The following is a 13,916-nucleotide window of genomic DNA, read 5'->3' as shown; positions in this document are numbered from 1 at the left end:
TTGCTTCGACTCTGAGAGCGATAGAGTGGCCCACACCGATCCTTCTCGCGGCTCTTACTCGTGGAAGCTGCGTTTCTCCTTTCCTCCTCCGTCTCCTCCACGTTTTACTCGTTATCCGCGCTTCGTTTCATCCTTTCCTCGGTCTTCCAATATTTATAGACTGTGATCGTTCGTCTTTCGACGAGCAAATTCATTTTCGATAAGAGAATTTGAATTTTCTGACCGTACGGTATCTGGTGTTTCAGAACTTTTTAACCAAACTCGATCGATTCATTCCAATGGAAGTAAAAGTGAGAGAAACACGCGCGTATCGTCAACGTATCCACGTATATTACATGTTTTCGTTGGAAAATTGTGCGAAGAAAAAATGGCAGCCTGAAATTTGACAATGAAATTCCTAGCGGATATTATCCTATTTCGGGCAGTAAATTACTCGAGTGGCTAAAAAATGAAAGTAGTTTCTTAATCGGCAGTTATGATTCATCGCGTTTACAATGGCCCGTAAAAACAGTGTGAAATTTTAAACTGTCCTTGGATCAGCCTTTTGTTCTTTGTCCTTGATCGTTTTATTTAACGAACGTTAACGTACAGCTTTCGATCGATTTGCAGAAGGAATAAATTTATCGCGATAAACAACAACGAATCGTTCAACGTTGACGTTTCGCTCGATCCTTGTGGTTTCTCTGCGCGCGTTTCGATAATAGAAATACCTAGCTGCTACTCTCCTAAGCTGTTCTCTCTATCCGTAAGATAAAAATTAAAACGTTAAAGCGTTACACTGATTAAAACTATTAGTTCGAGTTAGTACTTAAGTGCATGATGCTATATATACAGTTAAAGAGGGAAAGGCTAATCGATTTAAGTTTCACGCGCGCGAGAAACTATCCGGATAACGCTGTTTCTTAGGCCAACAGTTTCGAATCACGTTTAGTCCCCTAACCTCTGAACCGTTTCTTCTATTGTGATTGTTAGATAGGACGCTTACTCGTTAGCACCCTTTGTTTGTTTGACCTAACAGTCGATAAAAGCTCTCGCGTTCTAATCCGTACGGGCACGTTTAATCGTCGAGTCGAATGCTACGAAACGAAATCGTATCGTATTACCCGATTCTATGAATCGTCGAAAAAAAAAAATACAAAAAGAAAAAAAAATAGTCGAACAAAGGAGATGGAAGATTTGCGTTTGAACGATATGCACGCGAGAAGAGATGCAATTACGGATCCTTGGTAATCTCGTACTCTGTTAATCCGACCGTAAGAACATTGGAAATGGCGATCGCAAAATTTTACAGAGCTTATCGTCCTGGATGACGTGTCTCGTACTCGTGTATGGCTGTCCATACATATGTAAATAGATACGGAATAAACGGAACGTTATAATAACAATGAGCAATAGAGAGAGAGTAGGTGGCGGAGGGGAGGGGGGCAAAAATGGCAGGGTCTGGTAAATGTGTGTAGCGAAAGACAAAGGGGGGCAGTGTGACGCATGGTTTGCGGCACGAGGGAACACTACTATTTCCCCTAACGCGTCGAGAATGTCGAACGCTAATCCACTAACAGCGGATGGACGAAAGTCGCCTGAATATTGCGCATATCAATATGCATGAGCTACGCTAATCACCCGAGTACGTGGGCTTCTTCTGTTCCGGTCGTCTTCTGCCCCACAAGTCGACTTTCCGACGTTCGCGTACTCTCCGTGTCCTTCAAAATTCAAACTCCGAATAATCCATATCGTTTACGTTGGAAATTCTAATCCAAGTGGAAAGAAGGTACGCGATAATGTTTCGAGTAAATGTCTTTCAAGGGTTCGTGTATCGTACATATAGTTTTATGTACATATGTACTCATATGGTTGACCGTTATATCCTTACGGTAGAAACAAAAATATTTTGGCAACTTTTTGCTTAACCGTTTTAACGGAAAGAATTATTCGAAAGAATAGCATTAAAATTTAATGAGCGATATGGAACCCAATCCTTACATGAGAATCCAATTGTGGCCCTCCATACTATGATATCTATAATACGAGTAACGCGCACATTGGCGAACATCTTTCGCGTCTCTACAATTTCTCTTTCAAAGTAGAAAACGGTATTTTCAGAAAATAATACGGTTGAAAAGGCGTAGTCGAAAATCACGAATGCAGGATCACGGTATTTATCGTGTCCGTCGGTGAGTCGAACGGATGAAAATTCGGAGATTTTTTGAAAAGTCAAAAAATTTAGTTTAAAAATTGGAAGATCGAACGACTTCGCGGATCCTGGCACGCTACGTACCAGATCGGTATCTTCGCAAGCGAGAGCGTCAGACGGCAAGCATGTTGGCCGGAGGAGACGAGGGGGTTTTCCGTGCGATGACCGAGACCGAAGGGTGGGGGTTGCGAAAGGACCAATCAAGCCTTGAGCCTGACGAGGGTGGCGTGAGTCATCGGCAACGGTCTGGTGGCGACATCCGGTGGTCGGCAGTCTGCCAGTCGGTCGCGAAACGCCACGCCCGCTGTTTCAAATCTGCGAGAAAATTCCTTTCTTGTCTGTGTGTACTTTGATACACGGTACCCTCGTACGGATCGTCTTGTGAACGCGAGGGAAACCGGCCGGAGTCTGCGCACCCGAACGAACAAATCAGCGGTCACAAGAATAATTTTTCCAGCTGATCGGAAGCCGACTCCTCGTCGAGTGGTGTTCTGTGGCGGCTACTTGCTCGAGCCCTCGTTTCCCTGTGTCGACATATATATATAATATACAGTGAGTTTATGTATTTGTATCGAACAAGTTTATCGTTTACGAAAAGAAATTTCGCGATGTGTGTGGCTCGAGAAATCTAGTGTTATTCGAAGCGGAATCTCGAGCCGGTGTCCTCAGGCTCAGGAACCACAGTGGAACTACGTTTATCGCAATGAAATTTTATTTAGTGCCCAATTAGCTTTCGGATGTTAGGTTGCCCCGTTTTCACCTCGTGCCGTTGCAACAGTTCAACCGCTTCGCGGTTTCTTTTACTAGACTACGGATGTTTCTGCATTCGCAATACGTTAAAATATGTCAAATATGAAAATGTAATATGTAAACAATGCAGGAATACACCAAAATATACAAACAATATGCGAAATATCCAACAAGTGTATTGAAAATACTATAAGCTATGAGTCTTGTTTTAAGCGTTAACCTTCGTTAATTAATTACTTCTATCGGCTAAAATAAATGTACAATTTACATGTATTTATAGTTCGTAGTACGTTGCATGATAATAATAGGGTTCACATCCACAGTCTACTTATTACCTTGATACATAAAAACAAATGTATCGCGCGGAGTATCGCTTAAAATTAAAAAACATGTTTTAACAAAATAATTAGATAAGCATAAAACAACGTACTTATGTACTATATTCGGGATCAGGATTCGCTGGGCGATCCGAACGTTAAATAAACTCTTGCTGATTAAATTAATACTTATCTGAACGTATTAATATCAGTACGGTCTCCTGCTTTCTGAATTTCAATCATAAATCTCGAAGAGATTTTTCTGCAAACCTTTGAGATCGAAATGAATTCGAAATGAAACGTTTGTTCGTGTTCTCGTTTTTATAACCACGTTCTCGTCATTAGCAAAAGTACGTGAAAACTAAAATACGAGGAGCGGCATCGTGATTAAGAAGCGAATATTCCGGAGATTATTACGTGATTTAATTCCAATTGCTCGTTTAGGGTTAGCAAAGGTTACAGTTATAACAAGTAAAGTAATACGTGATAAGTCGATCAAGGTATTAAGTTTTTGCAAGATATGTTTACCGGATTTGTATAAACACGTACGGTCTAACGACGTCTCGCGATGTGTAAGTAGAGTTGCGAAAGTCGATGATAGCGTCTTATGAAACATTTACGAAATTCGCGGATTAACTCGCTCGAGGCGGGATCAGCGTGCAACAGGAAGTAAAATCGACACTCCGAAGGTGGCCGCGAATTTTCCTCGGTCGGTAACTCTAGGTGCATACTCCGCAGACCACAGGGCGATAATAGACGTCGTGCTTAATTGCATTTTATGCTGTCGTAAAATACTACGATACGTGAAAGCGGAGCAAATGCGGTAAGCCGCAGGTCTCTGTAACGTAACACCACCGTGTACCGGGACCGAAGCTGAGACAAAAATTTGACCGCTGCGCCACACTGCCACGCTATACCGCGTTCTTTTAAAAGTCGATCGCAGACTTTCAGTTCTCGAAGAACGATGGCTCTGTGTCTCGAGGGGAACGTTTCGATGTAAAAATTGCCGATATTGCGAATCGTGTCCTTTCGATTAATATTCGTACGCTTTTATTTACTAAAATAGTCTTTGAGGAGAATTCACGCGAAAATTGTCCGATTCGTCCGATAAAAAAAAAAAAAAAAAGAAAAAACGCTACAAATTTAGATTACGAAGGATCCAGGAATTTCACGAGACGAGAACGAACGAGAGAACGTTTGACCCGACTTTATTGCCGGAATTAACAGGAAAGCGTAACACAACGCCGCATCGCATTCCGGCCGCGACTAACAGGAAAGAAAACGGGTCCGCGCATTTTTATGAAAATGCATGCACGTAGCGCGGCTTTGCGGCATGTAGCAACCACGAGGAGATGCAAGTTTTTTATTTCATTCGTTAAAACAACTCTTTTCTTTTCGATACAGCCAACAACTTCATTTCCAACGTTAAAACGTTACGTGTAACTAGACTGCGATATTTATGGGATCTATATTTTATCTTTTGTCTGGTTTCCCTTTCGAATGGTAAGCAGTACGCGTAGACGATATTTCATTATAGACTCCCGAAACCTAAAAGCCATCGATTAAATTGAAAAAGATAAGAATTTCCACATAGCTGCTACATATTCGATTCGTTGACCGTTCTCTTCTTTAAACTACTTTCTATTTCACGCTGATTTTCTAAACGATGAATTTTCCTTCTTTACGCGTCGACGATATGCAGACGAATAATACGGAATAGATGGTTGGACGTTTACGTGGAAAAATAAGTCTTTCGTTTGAGATCTGATTCTTAAGAAGATTGAGGTTAAAACCTTGTCGAGACCTCGTCACTCGTTGATTCCCGATTGGATACGAGTGACATGATTATTTCGCTTGTATTTTATGGATTTGCGGTGTATTTGATATGGAATCAAAGAAATCGACGATTCTGTATAGTCATCGAATTATCGTATATTGGGGTGGAATCGCGGTGTTTTAAAGCAGCGATTCGAAGCGTACGAAGCGTTCAGCGTGACGATAATCAATTTGTTCGCAATGTGTCATCTCGTTATCTCTCTCGCTGTGTCATGGTTGAGACTCAATTTTTAACACAGAATATGCATTGTAAATCATAAAGTGGTAATCGTTTAAACGGCGCCTTCAACGCGCAAAAAGGGCGCTGTAAGCGTTTATCCACCGAGCCACCACTGTCTTCGTTCACTCTCGGACCAATTGCTGGCATAATTTGATATATACCGCGTTATATGTACGTTGCAGACGATTTTACATATACGATATTCTTTTTAGAAGCTCGGTCTATAAATTACGTAACACGAAACGCACACGTCTATCCGAAATAAAAGCGCAGAGCTGCAGATGTTTTAGAGTTGCGCGGAACTAGGTTAAGTAAATTCAAGACAGTATTTAAAGTGCAGGACATAAAGTGTTCGAAACCGTTGACGATACGGTGTAGCTGGAAGTTTGACACCGGCCATTACAGCGAACGGGGATAAAGCGATCATTCAGCGCTACGAATGCACGCGGGCCTTGCTCTTGTCACCAGAGATGGATTTATTTAAGAAAGGCAAAAATATACGTGTTAGCTTTATAATAAAGCGTTCTTTCACGAGAGTCTTGTATCGAACGTCGCGCTGTTAAAACGGAATCGTTACTTCGACGTAAGCACATTGAAAAACGTTCGTGGCTGTCCAAATCATTAACTACAATCGCACGTGCTAAACAAATGATTTAACAGACGCTCGGAATACGATCATATACGTCGCCGGAGTTACCATCCTACGTTTTTACGTTTCTACGTAGAAACCTATTTTCATGGAACGCGATAGAACTCTGATTCAAAAATATTTTTCTTTTTTCCCTTCGAGTACGCGAGTAGATCGACGGGCGAAAATTCTCACGTGTTCTGTTTCAAGCAGATAAGAATATCGCGTATAGTAAAATTTTCATGAAAAGATGGCGAGAAAAGCTAGCGATACCGACGGTCAGGGCCGTTGAGCATTGGTTCAACGATCGTTCCGCGAGCGGAGCTTGATTTATGCGCGCATCACCTATATAATTCATATTGCTTAGATACGGTAATAGTTCGAAGGCAGCAAAGCCTCGTAGAAGAGAGTTTCGCTTGCGATCGCCAGTGAATTGGCCCGCTTTCTTTTTATTCCTTGATTATAATTATATCTGTAATTATAGATAAGCACAATACAATTAAATTCTAATTATCGATACCTTCCACGCGTATGCAACGGATGGGTGGTACTTTCGTCGAGAAATATTTTCCACGTTATTGGAAATTCGGTGAACACGTACATATTCCGATTTCGTTTATTTTTTAGTATGACCTCGTCAAGGTCATTTCCCTGAGCAGCGTTGCGAGGATTTTAGCGGAGAGGCGACGCCATTCTCAAAGAAGTTACTGTCAAAAAAAGTTTGCACAAAAATACCTAAACTAGCTTGAAGATTAGCTCAAAGTTAGATTCGGCGTTCGTCAGGTTAGACTCTTCTCGGAAGAGGCTCCGCTCACGCTTTTATTTATCGACGCGTATTACCGTGTCGATAAGTAAACGATCGATGTTTACGCTTTTGTGTAGACCTTTTTGTGATAGTAACTTTTTTGTAAACAGTGCTGCCAACTAAAACCTCCGTAGGGGTCTGTTCAACGTGGCGATAGCTCGACGACGTATGAAAAAACTATCGGTTCCCTTTTTGCGAATATTTATCAAACTCGACTGTTTCATCCGCGATGATTTAATAATTTTTCGAAATATCGGCGATCGAGGAATTATGTTCGAGCCGTTTCTCTGGCTGATCCCGAATTATACGCCGTCTTTCGTGCGAAACAAACTAAAAGTACGTAATTGCCGCGAGCGGTCTCGGATTATCGATCGGTCGAATGTCCATCCGAAACGATGGAATACAAACACAGCGCCAACCGTCTGTCACGCCCGTTTTTTAAGGGGTCCGATCGATAATAGTTTGCTCGACGCAACCTACGAATTTCCGTCGAAACTCGACGGCATTCGCAAGCGTTCGATTTATAGCAAGCGTGAAAAATATTTCTGGGACCGTCGTTCTGATCGCAAGACCCGGTAACCCGGTCGTATTCTAATTTGTCGCAGCTTGCGCGTTTTATAATACAAGACTTTTGTCGACAAAAGCTTGACGAGAAGCTATAGATAGGTGTTCATTTGACAGTGCCTATATAAAACTGTCGCGATTAGCTCTCCAGAGTTTTTTCGCGAAAATTAAAACCATCGACAGTGACTATCCGATCCGATAATGAACGACTCGGATAGTCGCTATCGATACGGCGTCAAATGGATATCTAAACACTCTTATTGCCGAACGTTCGTCGAATTCTTCCGATTACTCGCAAAAAAAGTACGATACGCGCTTTTCAACGAGTTCCTCCTAGAAATAACGCAGATTAGATGTGAACGAATTTTTGTTAAGGAATTCGTAGAATATGACTCGACTTTCCTTCTGTTCCAAGACTTTGCAGAAACATATCGCGAGGAAGTTATGTACAAATAATATAGAATAAAGGGAACTGGTGTTAACACAACCGTCTATTGTCTAACCGCTGTTGCATTACCGTGGCACACGTAATCCAATATTTCCGTGTAATTTAAACTCTTCTCGTGCGTGGAGTACATGGCACGACGAAGAGGTAACTTCTCATCGGGATGTTGGTAGCACGTTCTCTCGTTGCAGTGAGTTTTATTCGCGTTTCCGTCCTTTTACCGGAAAGTCTAGAATTTAGACCACTCTTGCTAATTTGACATTTTTGACAAACGTTTATTACTCGTGATATGTAAATACAATAGCACGGTGATTCGGCTTAATCGGTGTTGTACCGATGATAAATTCGACGTGATAAATTCGATCGTTCCATAATTATTTGCTCATCGATAATTCTACGCATCCCTTTGGCTTCTACGCACGGTTCTTGATGCTTCGATCCACGAGCGAGGCGCGTCCTTTTCATTCGCAGAGAACGGCGATCGACTTGGTAAATTGATTCCGACTGCGCGTTACGGATACTTCGATCACAGACTTGTCCGCCTATGTAACGATATTCTGGAAAACGAGCCGTTCATCGACAAATGGACGTTGAATAATCTACGAATGTATGAATTTCTGTCACGCCTCGCACATCCATAAAGAAAGAAACGCTTGCGAACGTGTCAGCTCGTTTTAACGGAGATTAGATCGTGTCAAGTGTGACTCTACGTCGCTCGCTTATCGCGATACTTGGACGTGGAAATGTCTCTTTGCGTGTTTCTAACGAGAAACGTTCGTGATAATATAAAGTTCGTAAAGAAGGAGAAAGTAGAGGGAAGAAAAAGGACGAACGAAGCCCGGGTTCGTTTCTTCCTGATCCATTAGATGCAAAGTCTAAATTACTTTCGATGTTCGAAAGAAAGTGGGAGAGGAAATGCTGGAAGCGGTAACGCGGAGAAGCGAGAACGAAGAAGTACGGTGGAAAAGCAGAGCGAAGAATTAACGACGGCAAAAGGGGTGACGGCGAATCGCAGTGAATTCACCGACGTGAACAAAAGCCCGAAATCGAGCTAGAGACGAATCGGTAGAGGGAAAATAGAAGAAACAAGTTGGGGTAAAGGAAAGGGTGGAAAGGAAACCTACGCAGTCGTGGCGCACGGGTCAACGTACTTGGATTCAGGGACGCGGATTTAGCGGGATATGCTTTTACGACTATACCGAGTGATCCGTCAGAACCGCATCATTTCCGCTATATTTTAGGATAAATTTTAGATTTGAGTTTCGATCGTATATTTAAGTATCGACTGACGCGACACCTCGATTCCAAGATACGTACGTCCAATTTAGTTTCTCCGATAGATTTAGATAGATTTAGACCCAAATTATTGGGTTGGCAATACCACCTAATGACAAAATCCCCAATCGCTTAGTTGCCAACCCAACAGATAGCGCTAACGGCATTGAAAGCATTGTACGTACAAATATGTTTCTACCTCTTGTTCCATGTTTTTTTCTTATGTGCAAAAGGTTACTTTTCCTTTTGTTCGACACGACGAAGCATTTTGTTTCGCGAAAATTGCCTCGTGCGAACGAGTATCTATCGTCGTTTAGCGTTTTTTATCTATCGCATCTCCAGCGTTGCGTGTGCTATGTTACATCATGCGGCAGACCGGCGGTATAATAATTACAATTACGTAATTTTTCGTTGGCGCGTTTCGGACCATACGAGTCATAGTTGTCGTCGTAGGTGATTCACCTGTCATAAATAGCTGTCGTATTACAAATAAAAAAAAAGACGGATAAAAATAGCCGATATTATTCGTAACATCGAAGCTATAAACGATGCACAATATACGCTTTAATCGGAATTTTTAGTTGTAGCGTGCTATTTCGGTGAAAGATTTGTTGTTACAGGCGAGATGAGTAATTAACGATTTATTTAATACGCTAATAACAAACGGTAGTGAATACGCGGTGATCACGATACGAGTCAGACGACTCGAAAAACTTTCGATCCTTGAACGATTCGCCCAAAACTTTCCGGCTTCTTAAATCATATCGCGCTCCCGTGGCTGTCAGATTTCACGCGCGCGCGTGCACACATACACACACGCACGATGCATTCTTACCACGCGCAGCCCACGTGGCACCATGCGTTCTAATCTGTCGCTGGATCTCGCTCCAGTCTATCGCAGAGACAAAAAGACTACCAGACGAAGGAATGTGGATCTGATTGGTTATTTTTCATAGACTCGACGATCATAAAGATAAGCACGCGTATTGGCCGAAAGCGTCGCATACAGCGACAGCGAGCGATAGAGAACGCTACGTATACGAATACATCCCTTGCCCCTGTAGCGTCCCGTTCAACATCTTTCCAGCTCTGTACAGTACTTTTGTCGCTACAAACTGTACCTCGAATCGATCTGCATCCGTTACCCCGATGCTTCGTTACGAACCGTGTGTCGTTATCATTTGGAACAGAATTGAAACTAAGTCGATAACCGAAATATTAATGCGACGTTTAAACGAGGCGGACCAAGGCGAAGGAAGGAAACATGGAAAGGAGGAAACTCGCGTATCGCGACATATGTATGTAGAAATTTAATTACGAACGAAATTACGATAAGCTTTGTTAAACGCTAGAAAAGGAAAATATATGAAAGATCAGAAACTCTTCGTGTTATAAATCGATAATCCCCCTGCCCTCGTACGTATTCGAACAAATCGCGTTAGACTGCCATCCGTTGAAAAATGACCGTAATTGCCGGATGAATAGCAATTGTGATAAGTCACGGTCTTGCTTGATCGTGGCTCGTAAACCAGCAAGAAATACAAAACGTTTAACGACGATTCCACCTCTGTTCCGATATCGGAATTACACGCGTAATTACAAAATTAACGTTACTCTATTTATTTGATCGGCACAGTTTCGCTGGTAATGAGTAATTAAAATAAATAATTAAAATAAATAGTAGAACTGGATAAATAAATAATCGAGCTAACGAATAGGTATTTTTTTCATGTTGCAGACGGATTTAGACGCGCGTATCAGGTCCTGGTGCAGTGGGCGAAGCACGCAGGTTCGGAGGACAACATTACCGTGGTTGTGGTCTTGTTAACCCCAGCCAGCGCGATCGCAGCCAGACCCCTATACGCCCATCCGTACCATCGTTTGCAAGTGAATGATATACTCGAAAAAATGAATTCGAAGGATAAGCCGCTTTTCCTGGACATCGACGATGCGCATAACGCGATCAATTCAAATATCCTGAAACAAGCGATGATTTCTCAAGAGTCGCGCAATCACGACGATGCTGGCATTCTTGCGGCTAGCAATGGAAAGCACGAAAACGGCGACGCGGATTACGATTATTCCGACTTGGGTCCCGAAACTGACGTAGACGCGGTTGACGACGTCGCTACGATGCCCGTTAAAAATCTTTCCTACGAATTTTACGATGACAGCGACTCCGCTCACGACGAAAACCAACCTGGCAAAGACCTGAACGTTCTGGACAACATGGACGTGGACGAATCGATGAACGCCAATTTGAACGCCAATACCGACGTTACGCACGAACCGATCGCAGGTAATAACTTACACGACGATGACGAAGACGAAGACGAAGACGACGACGACGACGACGACGACGACGATGACGACAATGACAACGACAACGATAACGACGACAACGACGACAATGATCGTGATCACGTCCACGATAACAACGACAATAACGTTCCCGATGAGATCGCGTTATCCAAGGCCCAGGTGCTGGACGAAAGTCCTAAAATTATGCACGAGGTAATTCACGAGAAAATGAATAACCAGGTTTGCGAACTACTCGGTGAAGGTATAGGCGATGAAGAAACGAGAGTGAAAAACGACGAGCAAGTGGATGACGCGCAGGATGTCGTTGACGAGGCTGGCCCCGTGGACTACGACGATTCTCCGCCCTCGCCGCAGGCTAACAGTAAGTGTGAATTACAAAGTAAATCGCGTTTCTATAAACGACGACCTACTTCTTCTTGGATCGCGAGATGCGTCTTACTATTTGGCAAGTTCATTTTCTTGAGTTTCGTATCGGTCTATGATTTTTCCAGCTTTTGAGGCGAATTAAGGCCAGGTATCTTTGTTTCGTATCTCGAATTAAGTTTTTTTTTCCTGCTGAGAGTCGTAATTCGTCTTCTTTTCTATCGTAAGCACATCGAAAATTCGAGTTACGCAGGATACGTATCGCGTGGTACGTAAACGGTGCAACGAAAATAGAGGTCCTCCGCCTCGTGAAAAATATTTTTCATTTGTGATTTATCCGTTAGACGAGAAAAAGTTTATCATCGAGATTATATTTGTTTCGAACTGCAAAGTTTGACGATTCGTTTTACGCGAAGAACAGATTAATTCGAATTAATTTTCATAGATGACGAACAAAATATTTTTAACGTAATATCAGGATCGAAAGGTGGAGATATTTTTTTATACTTTATCTTTTATATATGATGTCTATTGGCTTGAAACAGATTTCCTCCGATTTATATCAAAGGCGTATTATACGCACATCGAGCGACAACAGACGGAAAGAATTCAATTTTTGCAATCCGTGTAAAAGACTGATGCGAATATAATCGATAATTTTAAGATATCAACAGCTATGCAATGATAATTAGAAAATGAGATCTATCGCGCGTGAACGAGTTAAAAGGAAAAGAAAGGCATAGGTTTATTTTGTACGAGAAAGATAGCCGGTTAACAACGCCTTTTCTCGTAACGCTTTTCGTCCTATGTATTTTACCATATTCCTTTTGCGCTGGAACGCTGGATTTTGGTGATTCCAAGAAACCGGTTAGAAAGAGGATCGATACCGTCGTTGCGCGAAACTCGCATTATTTTACGCACTAACGAACGTTTCGAGAAGGTATTTAAATTCCAACTATTTAAATTACTATCTAAATTTGAAATAAGTATTTTAGAAGAGCTTTCATCGGGCTACGCTACACGCAAGTGTCTATCGTTAGATCGCAGCGGATAATGTGAAATTCTTTTTCACAGTTGCGACACGAAGAAGAAATTGCTAGCAGTATAAATTATTTAAGCACGATACGTAAAAATTAAGCTAACAGATTTAAGTTCTAACAGATGAAAATAAGGTTACACACGATGCAATAATAATTTGAAGCCGTGAATTGGTGGTGAATTTGAATTGATGGTACAAGTTCACCAACCGCACGTTTTCAGAAGAACAAACATTTTGTACAGCTTCTTTAATTCTCTAATCAATTGTTCTTGCTCTCGGTAGTCGATAAGGTGTGGTAAAAAGCGTCAAAAATGTGTTACGATGTAAGATGTAACCTTTAACTTAAAGTTAGCATTAAAAACAATTTCTTCGATCATTTTCCTAAACCGTGCGACGTTCTTCGCAAAACCTCTTTACCCTCGCGATGCAGATTTCGCGCGCAATCGTATACGACTTGTTAATCGATTTTCATAATCGTGTTTCCTAATCGTAATTCCGCGTTTCGTGCATTTTCTAAAAGATAATAGTCTAGATGAATATTACAGGAAGCCTTTCGATCGATAGAAACTGTCGTTTTCTCGCTATCATCTTCCGAGTTTCAAATTTGGTCAGACCGGATTTGGACGAATTGTCCGATATTAGACCTGTTCAGCTCGTAAATACAAACGTGAAACGTGGGACGCTGGAGAGCTGTTACGCGTTCCTTCTATCGCCTAGGAACCCGGCCCACTTTCCGCTGCACTTCGGCTTTCACCACCTTGTGCCAGTCACTGCGTTTCCTGCACTGATTGTCATCCGCCTCGCAAAAATTGCCAGCCTTCTCCCAACTCTACAGAGTCTTCCTTATCCCTTCCGTTCCCTTCATCGAACCGGCATCGTTTATATCCTCGACTTTTGTCATTTATCTTCGAAATATTTAGCATTGTTTGACATTTGTACGGAAGGGTGATCAGTCTGAAAAAGTACAACGTAATATTTACGATACATCAATCTAATTACTATTAATTACTCTCCTAAGTAATCGCCTAAACTCTTGTTTCAAAAAATATCACACTTTGAAACGTTATAAAATGTAAGTGTACGGTAATAAATTGATGCATAGACGATAAGAAGTAATTTCCTCTCGATCGTAGCAAGTTTTCCCTCGTAAATAAATTCGGC

At 41.9% G+C, this 13,916-nt stretch overlaps 1 protein-coding gene across 2 annotated transcripts in view; it reads left to right on the top strand.

The window, feature by feature from the left end:
• LOC117158886 (uncharacterized) overlaps window positions 1-13,916 on the top strand; it is a 63,006-nt gene that overhangs the window by 31,053 nt on the left and 18,037 nt on the right. Inside the window, exons 1-2 of one of the 2 annotated variants that reach the window (XM_076621769.1) lie at window positions 7,978-10,329; window positions 10,770-11,714. In XM_076621769.1, the coding sequence (XP_076477884.1) occupies window positions 10,296-10,329; window positions 10,770-11,714 (979 nt within the window). In that variant the 5' untranslated portion in view covers window positions 7,978-10,295. Of the gene's footprint in view, window positions 1-7,977; window positions 10,330-10,769; window positions 11,715-13,916 lie in introns of those variants that run through there. The other variant, XM_033338260.2, reaches the window with a different exon arrangement.

The sequence above is a fragment of the Bombus vancouverensis genome, chromosome 9, assembly GCF_051014615.1.
Source record: "Bombus vancouverensis nearcticus chromosome 9, iyBomVanc1_principal, whole genome shotgun sequence".
In the NCBI taxonomy this organism is placed as follows: Eukaryota; Metazoa; Arthropoda; class Insecta; order Hymenoptera; family Apidae; genus Bombus; species Bombus vancouverensis.
This window is presented reverse-complemented; position numbering and strand designations above follow the sequence as displayed.